Genomic DNA, 16,634 nt, shown 5'->3' on the forward strand with positions numbered 1-16,634 from the left:
AGTAATTAGAAATTGTTCGGCAACAGTCTCCTGCCCCAATTAAGCAGCATAGTGTCACAAATAAACAAAGGGAATCCTGGCTATTTTCTCAATTAGTTTTTGTTCTTTGAGTTCTCACAAATAAGTAGCTGCCACAATTAACTAGAATCACTGTATTTGCATTGGATAAAAGCATCTTCACTGTCTAGATAGACTGTGGGTTTGCAATCCATAGGCCTGGAAATTTTTCAGAAAAATCTGCATTTTTACAAAGGCTTGCAGTTTGAAGAGCTGAATCATGTAACTGGATATACTACAAGTAAGAAGTGTGGCTTTGGCAGCAGAAAAAGGTTGAGGGGTGGACAGGAGGGGGGAAAAGGGACTGTGGCACAATCAGGAGTTCCATGAGACACCAAAATCAACGGGGTCTTACCTATGATTTATTTGCAGCTCAAAAATATACTGAAAGAAATTCTTCAGATATTCATTATCATCTCAATATCCTTGTGCACAATTACTGAACATACAAATCGAAGTTCAAAGTAAATTTATTATCTAAGTATATATATGCCACCATAAACAATTCTGAGATTCATTTTCTTACAGGCACACTCAATAAATCCATAATAGAATAATAACCATAATAGAACTAATGAAAGACTGCACCAACTTGGTGTTCAACCAGTGTGCAATGATAACAAACTGTGCAAATACAAAAGGAAAGAATTATAATAAATAAGCAATAAATATCGAACACATAAAATGAAGATTCCTTGAAAGTGAGTTCATAGATTGTAGGAACAGTTCAGCAACAGGACAAGTGAAACTATCCCCTTTGGTTCAAGAGTCTGATGGATGATGGGTAATAACTGTCCCTGATCCTGGTGGTATGAGTCCTGAGGCTCCAGTATCTTCTTCCTGATGATAGCAGCAAGAAGAAAGCATGGCTTGGGTGGTGGGGGTCCCTGATGATGGATGCTGCTTTCTTACAACAACACTCTGTGTAGATGTGCTCAATGGTGGGGATGGACTAGGCGTATCCACTATTTTTTGTAGGATTTTCCATTCAAGGGCATTGGTGTTTCCATACCAGGATGTGAAGCAGCTAGTCAATATACTCTCTACCACACATCTATTGACATTTTTCCAACATTTTAGATGTCATGCTGAATCTTCACAAACTCCTAAGAAAGTAGAGGTGCTCCCATGCTTTCTTCATAATTGCACTTACATGCTGCGCCCAGGACATCTTCTGAAATCATAACCCTCTCCACCTCTGATCCTCCAATGAAGACTGGCTCATGGACTTTTGGTTTCCTCCTCCCAAAGTCAACAATCAGCTCCTTGGTCTTGCTGACAGTGATTAAGAGATTTTTGCTCAGCCAGGTTTTCAATCTTCCTCCTATATGCTGATTTGTCACCACCTTTGATTTGGGCTACAATAATGGCATCATCAGCAAATGTAAATATGGCACACAGTCATAAGTGTAAGGTGAGTAGAGCAGGGGGCTAAGCACACACCCTTGTGTTGCACCTGTGCTGATGGAGATTATAGTGGAGATGTTATTGCCAATCCAAACTGACTGGGATCAGCAAGTAAGGAAATCGAGGTTCCAATTGTACAGGGGGGTATTGAGGCTAAGACCTTGAAGCTTGTTGATTAGTTTTGAAGAGACGATGGTATTGAATGCTGAGCTGCAGTTGATAAAGAGCATTCTGATGTGTGCACCTTTGTTGTCCGGATGTTCCGGGGTTGAGTGGAGAGCCGATGAGATGGGATCCACTGTTACACCGGTAGGCAAATTTGAGCGGATTCAATCAGCCTCAAACGTTCAATTTCTAACTTCACATATGCTTTTTTCACTACATTGGTGTATTTTTTTTTCCAGTACATCACTTTATAATGCTGTCTGTTGTTATCATCCACTTTCAAGTATAGTACTGCTTCAGATACTGTTTACACCTGAACAGGAGCTTCTGACAAGCCTGCAGAAAATGCTGTCTACATTGTAACATGTTGGACCCTGGCAGATGAAGAGGTAAAACTAGGTGAGGGGGAAGGTGGATAGGTGAAGCGAGGTTTCACCTATCATCTACACAAGAGATTCTGCAGATGCTGGAAATCCAGAAAAACACACGAAATGCTGGAGGAACTCAGCAGATTAGGCATCTAAGGAGGGGAACAAAGAGGGAATAAAGAGTCAATGCTTCAGGCTAAAACCATTAATCAGGATTCTATAAGTAGATTGAAAAGGGTCTCAGCTCAAAATTTTGTCTCTTTATTCCTCTCCACAGATACTGCCTGACCTGCTGAGTTCCTCCAGCATTTTGTATCTGTTCACTTATCATCTGCCAGCTTGTACTTCTTCACTCCCCACCCCCTATCTTCTTATTTTGGGTTCTTACTCCTTCCTTTCCAGTCCTGATCAAGTGACACAGTCCAAAACAGCAACCGTTCATTCCTTGCCATAGAAGCTGCCTGACTTTCTGTGTTCCTGCCTTAATTTAAACTTCAATTACATGCTCCAGCTTCACTCAGAGAGCCAGTTTGTTTTAAAATTGGTTCCATTCTCTCATTGGTTATCTTCCTTCCTTTAATGTGCTTCTAAAATTTTAATTCCCCACCCCAGTATTATATCATGCACATTCTTTGCCCTCCTAATTACTTTTTCCTAGTACAACCCTACATTTTCCATACTCCTCTAAGGTATCTCCTGTTTCAGTTCTCACCTATCTCTTCCTTTATCCTGTTCTCAATAATCCAACATCCAGTATTCCTTGCTATTCTTTACCTTTCACCATGGTGGGAACATGTTGGCCCTGAACTCTCATTTTGAATGCTATTCCAACAAGTAGTTGCTTCTAATTCACTTTCAGCAAGTCCTCTCATATCATGTTGACATTAACCTTCCTTCAATTCAGGAAGGAACACATTTCTAATCCATCTTTCTCATAGAACACAGAAGAGTATAGAACACAGAATAGTATATGAGTACTGTGTTCTCATAGAACACAGTAACAAAACTGTGCCAAACTAATTAAATTAGTAACAAATGCCAATATAATGTGCATGTCCTTCTACTTTCCTTGCATTCATGTGCATATCTAAAAGTGCCTAGAATATAGGGCAACTACCACCTCCCTGGGCTATGCATTCCAGGCACCCACCACTCTCTAGGTAAAAAACTTGCCCCTCACATCTCCTTTGAAATTATCTGCTCTCATCTTAAATGCATGCCCTGTGGTATTAAGCATTTCAACTCTAAGAAAAAGATAATGTCTGTCCACTCTATGCCGCTCATTATCTTATAAAACTCTGTCAGTCCTCCCCTCAGCCCCTGCTGTTCCAGAGAAAGCAACTGAAGTTTGTCTTTCTCTACAACAATCTTTAAGACCTATAGTTAAGGTTTCTGTGTCAAAAATGCTCTCCCACTGATATTCCTTCCTTCAACTACATTTCCAAAGATTTGATCTAGTACTACCTCTTCTTTAGAAGAATTATCTACATCAATAGCTCAAAAAGACCTTGCAAATGCACAATAATAATTTGGTCCCCCTCCAAGGCTTTTACACTAAGGTGATCTCAATTGATATTCAAGAAGATAAAAGCCCCATGATTGTTAAGACTACTATTTTTACACTTCCCTGTGACTTCCTTGCATGCCATCTTCTTTCTCTCCTGACTATTGTGCAATAGAAAATCCGCTGCTACTTATACTTAAAAGTTATATCTAAATACTTATTTTACATTGTTCTTCTGATCGTGCACTATGATATACCTTGGTGCCTTAAACTAGATGATATGCAATGAATAGAAGGTCAGATAAGTTCTGAAGGTGAAAGCATATTTAATTGGAGAATTGTTAGCTGAGCTTTGCACATTGATCTCACATTTTGAATAAATATGCAGGCTCAAGCGCAGATGAATCATTAAGCCAAATGCAATGTTAGCCTTTTCTTCATAGAGTATACAGTGCCTTTTTTGGATAACAAAGTGCTTGGAGAGGGCTTGGTTTCAGAGAAAGCAAGACTTATGTTAATTAGAATGGTACTCTTGGTAAAAAGATTAAGTTATGAGGACCGATTGCTGAAGCCTGTCATATGGTCCACTGAGTTTCAATGGTTGAATGTTAATCTACATAATATATTTTTGAATATTGAATATCTGCAAACAATACATAGAAACTACTTCTTTTGATGGAGCAAGCTGAAACTACATTCAGTGGTCACTTTATTAGGCACCTCCTGTACCTAATAAAATAGCCACTAAGTGTATTTTTGAGGTCTTCTGCTGCTGTAGCCCATCCGCTTCAAGGTTCGACCTGTTGTGCATTCATAGATGCTCTTCAACACACCACTGTTGCAACATCTGGAACCTGACAACTTGAACCACTCTGGGCATTTTCCTCTGACTTCTCTCATTAAAAGGCAGTTTCTCCCCACATAACTGCTACTTACTGGATGTTTTTGCTTTTCACCCCATCCTCTATAAACTCTAGAGCCTGTTGTGTATGAAAATCCCAGAAGATCAGGAGGTTTCTAAAATATTCAAGCCACCCCGACTGTCACTGACACTTAGTCCACAGTCAAAGTCACTGGGATCACATTTCCTCCCCATTCTGATGTTTGTTCTGAATAACAATTGAACTGCTCAACCACTTTTCATGCATTTATAAAAATAATGATTGAAAATAATAAAATAATATGAAAATAATAATGACTAATCATGATTGGTTGATTAGATTATTTGTATTAATGAGCAGGTATACAGGTGTACCTAATAAAATGTCCACTGAGTGCAGAGAGTAGAATCTTAAAATTACAGCCTGGCCAGTTAAATTGAAGCAGGGACGTTTTTTTTTCCAATACAGAGCTTGATATATTTTTAGTAGGCAAGAATAAAATCAGGAATTAGAAGCTGGGTAAATAAAGTTGAGGTATCTCTTTGCCAGATTATTTGATAACGGTGCAGGCTAAAGCGGCTGCATGGTTTACTCCAGTTTCTCAGGTCTTAAGTGAATGGTAATTTTTTGTGAGAAGAATGTCTGGACTTAGATAGCTAATAAATTACCAAAAAAATTCCATTCTAACTAGACTGGATTTAAATTCAAATTTAAGTTAGAATTGTAATATTCTATCCATCTAGTCCAATGAAATATTTCTTTCCCAACTTACACTTGTACCACAAAATTTTAAATAAATAAAATGTAAATTTATAACCACAGTTTACTTTACATACAAATAATAACCAATTTCATGAATTTGTTGAAATGGGGAAAAACTAATTTTGATGGAAACCTGAGATAAAGCCAGGAAATGCTAGGAATATTCAAAACAAGCAAATCCAACACACCATTTATGAGAATTTGGAGAAGCAGTCTAATTAGGGATAGTGAAAGGTAGGATATGCCCACAAGCCTGATTGAATTCTTTGAGGAAGTGACAAGTGAATTGATCAAGGTCGAGCAACAAATGTGGTGTATGTGGAGTTTAGTAAGACAATTGATAAAGATAGCCATGGTAGGCACATTCAGAAAATCAATAGAGAAGGATTCAGGGAAACTTGGCTGTGTAGATTCAGAATTGGCTGGCCCATCGAAGGCAATGGGTGATAGCAGATGGAGTGTATTTTGCTTGGAAATCAGTGACTAGTGGTGTTCTGCAAAGATCTGTTCTAGGAGCCCTGCTCTTCATGATTTTTATAAATGACTTGAATGAGGGAGTGGACAGGTGTGTTAGCAAGGTTGAAGATGATACAAACATTAAATGTATTGTGGGTAGTGTAGAAGGTTCTCGTGGGTTACTACAGCACATTCATAAGATGCGGAACTGGGTTGAGAAGTGGTAGATGGAGTTTATTCTAAAAAAAACTGAAATGAAACACTTTGGAAGGTTGAACTTGAAGGCACAGTACAGAATTAATGAAAGGATTCTTAGTAGTGAGGAGAAACAGAGGGATCTTAGATAGATCCATAGATCCCTCAAAGTTGTAGTGCAAAGTTGATATGATGAAAGGGAAAAAAAATCACTGGTGGGAGTTGTCTACAGACCACCTAATAAAAATATTGCAGTGGCAGAGGCAATTAACAAAGAAATAACTGAAGCTTATAAGAACGGAACGGCAGTTGTCATGGGGGATTTTAACTTCCACATAGATTGGGTGAATCAGGTTGGTCAAGGAAGACTTGAGGAGGACTTCATTGAATGCATCCGTGATTGCTTTCTTCAGCAGCATGTAAGTGAACCTACAAGGGAAAATGCTATCTTAGATCTAATCCTGTGCAATGAAACAGCTAAGGTTAACAATCTTGTAGTCAGGGATCCTTTTATAAAGAGTGATCAAAGTATGATTGAATTTTGCATACAGATGGAGGATGAAATAGTTGGATCTAAAACTGGTGTATTATGCTTGAATAAAGGAGACTAAAACAGGATGAGGGAGGAGTTGGCTAATGTGGATTGGGAGCACAGGCTATTTGGTAGAACAATTGAGGAACAGTGGAATACTTTCAAAGAGATTTTTCAGTGCTCAATAAAAGTTTATTCCAATCAAAAGTAAGGACTGTAAGTGCAGGGACAGCCAGCCTTGGATAACTAAGGAAATAAAAAATAGTATCAAATTAAAAGCTCATGTGTACAAAGTCGCAAAGAGTAGTGGGAGACTGGAGGATTGAGAAAACTTTAAAAAGCAACAAAGAACAACTAAACAAGAAATAAGGAAAGGGATGATAGAGTATGAAAGTAAATTAGTGCAAAATATAAAAACAGATAGCAAAAGTTTTTATAAATATATAATGCAGAAGAGGGTGGCTAAAGTCAATGCAGGTCCCTTGGAAGATGAGAAGAGGAAATTGGTATTGGGTGACAAGGAAATGGCTGAGGCATTGAATGACTATTTTGTGTTGGTCTTCACAGTGGAGGACATGTCTAATATGCCAAAGAATGATGTTATGAACGAAATAAGAGGACCTCAATAAAATCATTGTCACTAAAGAGATAGTGATGAGCAAACTAGAGGGCCTGAAGGTAGATAAGTCCCCTGGTCCTGATGGGATGCATCCCAGGGTGCTGAGGGAATTGGCAGAGGTTATAGTAGACGGGTTGGTTATCATTTACCAGAATTCTCTGGACTCTGGGCAGGTTCTGGCAGATTGGAAGACAGCAAATGTCACGCCACTTTTTAAAAAAGGATGTAGGCAAAAGACAGGCAACTATAGGCCAGGTAGCACATCTGTAGTCAGGAAAATGCTTGAAACTGTCATTAAGTAAGACATAGAGAAACATTTAGAAAAGAGTGGTTGCATTAGACAGATGCAGCATGGATTCAAAAAGGGAAGGTCCTGTTTGACAAATTTACTGGAGTTCTTTGAGGACATCATGAGTGCAGTGGATAGATGGGAACAGATGGATGTCGTAAACTTGGATTTCCAGAAGGCGTTCGATAAGCTGCCACACAAGAGACTTATAAACAAGATATGGATGCATGGAGTCGGAGGAAGTGTTTTGGCTAACCAATAGAAGGCAGATAGCTGGTATAATTGTGTTAAACTCCAGTTGGCAGTCAGTGGTGAGTGGGGTGCCGCAGGGGTCGGTGCTGGGCCCGCAGCTGTTTACCATTTACTTTGATGATTTGGAAGAGGGGACTCAGTGTAGCATAGTAAAATTTGCTGATCACACGAAACTGAGTGGAAAAGCAAAGTGTACAGAGGATGTGGAGAGTCTGCAGAGGGATATAGATAGGTTAAGTTAGTGGGCCAAGGTTCGGCAGATGGAATACAACATTGGTAAATGCAAGATCATCCACTTTGGAAGGAATAATATAAGAGCAGATTTCTATTTAAATGGTGAAGGATGGCAGCATGCTGTTGTGCAGAGGGACTTGGGAGTGCTTGTGCATGAATCACAAAAAGTTGGCTTCCAGGTACAACAAGATATTAAGAAGGCAAACAGAATGTTGGCCTTTATTGCTAGAGGGATTGAATTCAAGAGCAGGGAGGTCATGCTGCAACTATACAGGGTGTTGGTGAGGCTGCACCTGGAGTACTGTGAGCAGTTCTGGTCTCCATACTTGAGGAAGGATACACTGGCTTTGCAGGCAGTGCAGAGGAGGTTCACCAGGTTGATTCCAGGGGTGAAGGGGTTAACCTATGAGGAGAGTTTGAGTCACCTGGGACTAAACTCTCTGGAGTTCAGAAGAATGAGAGGGGATCTTATAGAAACATACAAAATTTTGAAAGGGATAGATAAGATAGAAGTAGGAAAGTTGTTTCCATTGGTACGTGAGACCTGAACTAGGAGATATTGCCTCAAGATTCAGGGGAAAAGATTTAGGATGGAGATGAGGAGAAACTGATTTTCCCCAGAGTGTTGTCAATCTGTGGAATTCTCTTTCCAGGGAAGCAGCCGAGGCTTCTTCACTAAATATATTTAAGATACAGTTAGATAGATTTTTTACACAGTAGGGGAAATAAGGGTTATGGGGAAAAGGCAGGTAGATTGAGCTGAGTTTACAGAAAGATCAGTCACAATCTAATTGAATGGCGGGGCAGGCTCGATGGGTTGGATGGCCTACTCCTGCTCCTATTCCTTATGTTCTCATGTTCAGGTAGTTGAATATTTCCTTATGCCAAAACTAGGATGAGCTAGTCAATAGGATACAAGGAGTCAGAGGGTGGTAATGGGGGTGGGGGGGGGGGCGTTGCCTTTCTGATTGGAGAGACATGACCAGTGGTGTAACACAGGGTTTGGTGCTTGGTCCACTGTAGTTTGTTGTCTCTATTATTGGTATGGATGATATTGTTGATAACGTGGTTGGTAAGTTTGCAAAATTGTTTGCAAAGTGGACAATGATAAGGGTTATCTCAGTGTAACACCTACCCAACAGGCTGGTATATATCTTGGGGAAAAAGGAGATCCAGCCACTCACCAACCCCACCTCCCATACAGGCAGGTGCTGTGGGAATCAAGGTTATGCCGCGCGCACACACACACCATATCAAACTCACACCAGATACCGTTATGGAATACACTTTAAAGATTTTACTAAAACTAAAAGAGTACTATGCAATACAATATATATGAAGGAAAAGAAAATAAAGTAAAAGGTGCCAACTTATCAAAGTTCAGTCAGTTTATTGCACATCGTTGGAGCTCAACCATCGAACCATTCAACCCCTCATCACTTTCCTCCGACCTCCACGTCCTCGCACCTGGGACCACCCGGGTGGTCGACCGAGCAGTGCAGCGCACGTCCACCTTCCTCGGCGTCTTCTTCCCGACTCCCCTGAAAAGACCGCGGAACCCCCGCTCCCAGACGCACAAGACAAAATAACATTCCCCATTGGTCAACAAATGAATATAATCCCAATATCAGCAAGTCTAAAGCTAAACAACTGCGAGAGAAAGCACTTACCATACAAAGAAGCATTCCTACTCTTAACAAAACAAAGAAGCCATTTTGATTAACATACACAGTACATTGTACATAAGTTTACAAAGGGATCTGGACCAGTGAGGAACAGAGGGACTTAGAGGTGCAGATAACACAATTCCTGAAAATGGAGACACAGGTAGGCAGGGTGGTAAAGAAGGTGTTTGGCACACCTGCCTTCATTATTCAGAGCATTGGGTGCAGAGTTGGAAGTTATGTTACAGCTATACAAGATGTTAATGAGACCATATTTGTTTACTTTCCTAAGTTATTGTTCATTTTATATGTGTTACATGTACTGCTGTCTTTACACCCTGGTCCGAAGAAATGTATTGTTTGGTTGTATACCTGTATATAGTTAAATGACAATAAACTTGAATCATGTGCATGGTTCTGGTTGCCTGACTATAAGCATGTCATTCAGTTGGAAAAGATACAGGAAAGATTTACAAAGGTATTACTGGAACTTAAGAGTTTGGGCTAGAAGGATAGGCTGGAACTTTTTCCTATGGAGCATAGGAAGCTGAGGGGTGAAGCTATAAAGGCTTATAAAATAATGAGCAACGTAGATAAGGTGGGCAGTATCAGATTTTTTTCCAAGGTAGTGAGTTTAAAACTAGAAAGTGTAGGTTCAGTGAGAAGGAAAGTATTTTAAAAGGATCAAAGGGGCAATAATTTCCACACAGAAGGTTGGGGGTATGTGGAACAAGTTTATAGAAAGTGGCAGAGGTGGATAAATCACAACCTTTAAAAATATTTAGAGAGGTTAATGGATAGGAAGGGTTTAGAGGGACATAGGACAAAATTTGAGGAAAGGGACAAGTTCAACGAGGTAACATGTCTGGTATGGCCGAGTTAGGCTCAAGGGCCTGTTCCTGTACTGTTTAACACTATGATGCTATGACTATGACTCTCAAACATTCACAGGACACTTTGTCAGCTGGCTTAGTTAGAAGCCATGTCTCAGCAACCAGCAAAGTATTTTGCATGTTATGGGTAAGGCCTGTTATGACTACATCACACATTCAAGTTATGTCATAACATGTATAGGTTAGGCAATATAACCACATAAACATATGAATTAGCAGAATTATTGGATTACTCAGCTCCTGATATCTGTTCCAAGAAACTAATAACTTTGGGTGCCACAGTCAGATTGCGGTTTGCACAACACTATTACAGCTTGGAGTGTTAGAGTTTGGAGTTCAATTCTAACATTATCTGGAAGGAGTCTGTATGTGTGGGTTTTCTCCTGGTTCTCTGGGGTTTCCTTCCAACGTCCAAAGATGTATCGGTTGCTAAGTTAATTGATCACTGTAAATTGTCCTGTGATTATGCTAGGGTTGAACTAGGAGTTGTTGGGACAGTGTGACTCAAAGACCCAGAAGGGCCTACTCCGTGTTGTATCTCTAAATGAAACATAAATAGAAAATATGTGCCTGACCACCAGAGGAATAAAATGTGCCTGGGCTTCTGAACCCATGCAAGTCTCTCATTAGTACTAATTCTGATTTTAAAAAGTTTATTTTAAAAGCTGATATAGACAAAGAATGGTTTAAGATAATTTGAATTAACATCTCTGTCCCAGCCTCCCTCCCCCCCCCCCCCGATTATTTGTGATTGATGAATTCGCAAATTAAGTTAATATCGTGAAGGACTGTTTTTTAAATCTGGTTGTTAAAGTGTGAACAAGCTGGCTTTTGAAGAAAAAACTGTAACTGTTATGTACTTGTAAATGGGCTGGAGCATTATCTTTAGAGTTATGTGAGATTTCACGGAAGGGTAACTGCTAGATCCTCTATGACATAATCTTTTTCCTCACAGAACGCCAATGGCTACAGCAATAGTTTAACCCACTGAGCAACACCACTCGAGGGACTTCTGTTATGCAGCACAATATGTTGCAGTCTACTCACAACAGGATATTGACTTCTGACCTTCCCTCAACAAGTATCACCCTCAATCTTTTCCTTATTGTTGGAATACTAATGCTTTAAGTTGTGTATTTCTAAATTCCTTAGCAAATTTTTACTACCTAAATTGCACTAGGAAAGAAGGAACTTTTTCCATAAATTAACAGTGAACATGGGCAGCACTCCACTAATCATGAAATCCAGGACATTAATGTACACTTGTCCCTTTCTTCGAAAATTACAAACAGATGATAATTGTGCAGTTATTTAGAATGTGTTATAATGCCAAAGTTTTAGTTGATGTCCTGTGAATATATTCCAAAGTACTTTCTAATCCAATGTAAACTTGAGTCACAAAGGCAAGCTCTTTGTTTGTTTGCTATTTCTCATAATCTATTTTAATAATATAATTTTATATGCTTATTAGCTACAAATCTGTTTCAGAAAAGATTTAATCAACTTCAAAATATAAAGAATATAAGGAACCTTCATTTGAAATATCTTCAAAACTTTAAATGCAAATATTCACATATATAACATAGGCTTGTTTAGCAAGCAATCCATCTAACAATTATCTGATAGATATATAGTATTAAACAATCTGTTGATAATTTTACTTTTTTTTGCAGTGTAGTTACGTACGCTATGTCTGTCCTGTAGTGAATAATTTAACTCATCCCTTTGTTGGAACCCCATCATCACAAGGGTTGCCAACAGTTCAAAATGAGGCAATGAACACCGTCATGCCCATATCACTTAAAACTAACTGTGGACAAATATGTTTCCACTTTAGTCGCTTACAGTATATCTTTTAAAGTTACCAGATCAGTTTTAAATCATGATAACATCTTGTACATGCAAAAATAGCAGTAAATTTACATAAAGGGAACACCTAAATTCAAAATCCAGATAAAGATGGAACTTAAATTTAAGCCCTCTGACTGTGACTTCAATGATCTAATGCTATAAAAAATTAATAAATAATATTTAAATATCTGAACCATCAAGTCGTTTCAAGAACAAATCCGGTATTTATATCATGTTGATGATTAACGTGACACAGATCACAATTCCTCCAGATGCTGAGCAACTCCGCTGAGTAGTGAATAAAAGATATGCAAGGTATTATTGAACTCACTTTTCACAGTTTATTTTTAGAGTGCACATTAGAATTGGATAACTTTTCTTAGCAAGTAACTAGTGGGCAAACTTCCCAGCAGATTTAAACAAATGAGCATACATTACTGAATTAATTCTAAACTGTTGGACAGTTTCTGGCTGAAATTGAAGATCCAAGATCAGGTGAGCTGCAGCTCCCGTTGTCATTGGTGAAGGAGGAATTCAAGGTGGCAAAGTGTAGAGTTGTGTTAACACTGAGGGGCTCTAACAACGAGGTAATAAATTAAGTAGGAGTCATAACAAGGCGAAAGTGGGGTCATAGACCAGGCAGTGAGCTCTCTGCAACTGAGAGACATCATCAGCAATCCATGCCTGGGACGACAAGGCCTCAGCCCTTCACATTTCCAACAATAGGGGAGTGCAAGTGTAAGTGGCCATAGGCAGCATATGGTCCAGAAAGAGGTACAGAACCACAAGGATGAAACACAGTGGAGCTGGGTCACAGGGCACCTGGAAAAAATGGGATCTTCATACGTGCAAGATCACTTGAGCAGAGCTCTGGAGGTTGGAGCCCTTCCGCATTTCTTTTCTTCTGCAGTCCATGTATGACGGTCACCCTACATCATCACAGCTGCATACATGAGGGCTGGGAGAGGACCCTAACTGCAAGCTTTGTGGTCAGCAAGGTTCACTGCCACACACACACTGTCAGGATACAAAATAGCTTTCACACAAGGATGGTATAGCTGGCACCACGACAAGGTGCAGCTCTCCCTTGCTGACACATTGGAGCAAGAGAGGTGTAAAAAGAGACCAGTCGGCAGAGAGGCAAACAGGGAAGTAATTTTCATCAAGGAGAGGATCATGCCAGTCATATCAACGAGGCCTAAATCCAATCTGCTGCAAATTGCCAAATCGTGGGAGATGAGGGTCGACGTGGGGAGGAAGCTGCAGTTCCCAGAGGTTGTGCAATCCACACTTTGACCAGACATCGTACTGTGGTCCACTGAAGGCAAAATAATCATCCTGGTGGAGCTCACAGTAGCATGAGAGGAAGGATGCAAGGAGGACCATGAGAGGAAGGCCCTGAAGTACCAGTCCTTAAGTCCAGGGGTGCAGGGACAAAGGATAGCAGATGTGGCTATTCCCCATAGAGGTCGGCTGTAGAGGGTTCCCATCAAGGTCAGCATTGAGGCTGCTGTCTGTGCTGGCCCTTGATAAAAAGAGAAAGAACCAAGCAGCTTGCAGGATGGGGGAGGAAGCAGAAAGATCCTCTTGCTGGATATGGAGCTGGCGAGAGGAGTTGTGCTGGAAGTCGGGAGCAGATGGGCAGTAACTTGGCCACCACTACTGACCTACCAGCTGGAGAGTGTAGTGGTTAAGGGTAGAAACACTCTAAGAAGGTTGTGCAGCACCTGAATACATCTGCCCCCGGCCAAAGGCTACAGTAACCTCATCAGGTAACTGAAGAGAGCATCCTGCATATGATGCAAGCAAATGTCATTTCCAGAACACAAGTGTAAAGGAGAACAAATTAATTGTTATTCCAGATTTAATGCAGTACAAAAAAATCATAAAATAAAGAACACAAATATAAAAAACACAACAAATAGAAATACGTCAGATAGTTTATATATATAGCTTAATTGTATGTTCAACAAGTGACTGTATATGTAGTGACTGACAGGAAATAATGAAGTAGTGGTGGTGGGCGATGTGAAGGGGTGGATTGTTTGAGGTGTTCATCAGCCTTACTGCTTAGGGATAGTAACTGTTTTTGTATTTTGGGAAATGTTTTCCGAATCTGCTGCAAGAAAATAATCCCTTCCATTTTACTTCCTTGTGATAACTTCCTGTGACTCTCATAGTAACTGAGCCACATCACTGCACAATGAACTCCTATTTAAAATGCCCACAAGATGTTGCAGAAAACAATCTTGAGCATCACATTTCTTTTTACTATTTACTGTACTTTGGTAGATGCTGACAAAAAGTATTAACTTACCTAGTTGATAACATGAATATAATCCATATTTAGATCTAAAGCAAGCAGAAAATTTTAATTTTACCTGGAAGCTATTCTCCCCAGTTCCAGCAAGCACAGGCACACTTCTCTGGGCTGCTTATGAAGTACTGTAAACACAGGACATGAAGAACAGTTATGATTTCATAACAGGTATTAATTGAAGCACTTTATGAAAGATATACATCCTTCAGTTAATTATTAAATATTTCATTTAATGTCTTCTGGTATTTCATTCTTTTGAGAGAATCATGTTTTTGCCATTTATTTGAAATTTGTGGCTAGAAGCTTTGCTGTTTATTAAATTCATTGTATTTTCTCTCTTGTGGGTTGTATATTTTCAATTTACACTTTAAATGAATTTATAAAAATGTTGTATTTAATCTATTTTCTCATATGTATCAAAGTTAACAGAATTAATAATATACATTGTCAATATAAATGCTCCTTTAAGATCATGCAACTGAGGTACAATTAGAACAAAGGGCCAGATTTCCATGGTAAAGGATTTCCTATGATGACATAACTGCTGAGATAAGCCAATTTTTATTTTTTTTTATTGAGCCAAATTATAGTTATGAATAAATTTCATAGAAGTCAAGATTGGAGATGACAGATTTCAAAAACGTATTGTTAGGGCTTGTGAGTTGTGGGTGCTTTGTTGGTGTTGAAAGCATGGCAACATGTGGACTACCCCCAGCATATCTCAAATGATGATGCAAATAACATACGTTTTGATGTACAATTGACAGAGACTATAAAGATAATCTTATATTTTAATATATTAAGAAAGACTATCATCATCCAGTATATATCCTCTTCTCATAACTATCATCAAACAGGAGGTACAGGATTCTGATGACAATGATTCAGGAAAAAAAATTTCCCTTCAGTCTTCAGATTTCTGAAAGGCCTATGAGCCCATGAACACTACCATATCTTGCACAATTTATTTTGTAATTTAGAGTAATTTTATGTCTTTGCAATGTACTGCTGCCACAAAACAAATTTTACATCATATAAGACAGTGATGGTGAACCTGATTCTGATACCCTTTTCTATGACGAAGCCAATTTTGTATATAATTTACCAGCTTGTTGTAAAATCAATGTGATTTAATCTTCTGGACCTGCCTAGTATGAAAGATGTACTAAAAGATGTCGAAAGTTGTACTAAAGTCCACACCTGCAATACCTTTTGTCCTAATCTCATCAGTCATTTTCACCAACTCATTGAAAAACTCAAATTTCAGAGTCAGGATTTCTGCTGCACAAAGCCATGCAGACTATCCCACATGTCCATGCTTTTCCAAATGGGAGCAAAGCCTGTTCCAAGGAATTCTCTCCAATAATTTCCCTACCTCTGACACAAGATTTGAGATGAATAAAATTAGAAATAGCCTAGATAGGGCAATAAATGACATACTAGCTTGACAGTGAAGTCAAATAAAGTGGTAGATTTAATTTGCAGGATTGGTAAAGGCATTATAAGGAAGAGAAATCAGTCAGAATGATGGAGCCCAAAATTAGCAGTCTTAGCGGGGAATGAAGGTAGCCTTCACCAGCTTTTACAAGTGCTTGACCAAGCATTGGAAACACTAATCACCAGAGCTGTGGATCAAGATCAGGCCAGCATAATTAATCTGAATGTGTTTTTTTTTCTGGCACAGGCATATGTCAAATTACTTTCTTCTGTAAACTTCAATGATTTTCAATTTTTACAGCAACTCACTCTGGTAGTGTGGTTAGGCATAGCTCAAATACCATCTATGAATTTGTTGATGATACAATCATTGTTGGCAGATTCGCAGATGGAGACAAGAGGGCATACAGCAGTGAGCTATACCAACTAGTGGTGTGGTGTTGCAGTAACAACCAAGCACTCAATGTCAGTAAGACAGAGGAGCTGATTATGGACTTCAGGAAGGGTAAGATGAAGGAACACATACCAATCCTCATAGAGTGATCAGAAGTGGAGAGAGTGAGCAGTTTCAAGTTCCTGGGTGTCAAAATCTCTGAGAACCTAACCTGGTCCCAACATATTGATGCAGCTATAAAGAAGGCAAGACAGCAACTATACTTCGTTAGTAGTTTGAATAGATTTGGTATGTCAACAAAAACACTCAAAAACTTCTATAAATGGACTGTGGCAGGCTGCATCACTGTCTGGT

The 16,634-nt window shown here is 39.3% G+C and overlaps 1 protein-coding gene across 7 annotated transcripts in view; it reads right to left on the reverse strand.

Moving 5' to 3' along the window:
* The window catches only part of LOC132397356 (growth arrest-specific protein 2), a 167,963-nt gene that overhangs the window by 67,268 nt on the left and 84,061 nt on the right, over nt 1-16,634 (reverse strand). For all 7 annotated transcript variants that reach the window (XM_059976024.1, XM_059976020.1, XM_059976022.1 and 4 more), the window contains one exon: nt 14,511-14,574. In XM_059976024.1, the coding sequence (XP_059832007.1) occupies nt 14,511-14,574 (64 nt within the window). The remainder of the gene's footprint in view (nt 1-14,510; nt 14,575-16,634) is intronic.

The sequence above is a fragment of the Hypanus sabinus genome, chromosome 7, assembly GCF_030144855.1.
Source record: "Hypanus sabinus isolate sHypSab1 chromosome 7, sHypSab1.hap1, whole genome shotgun sequence".
Classification (NCBI taxonomy): domain Eukaryota; kingdom Metazoa; phylum Chordata; class Chondrichthyes; order Myliobatiformes; family Dasyatidae; genus Hypanus; species Hypanus sabinus.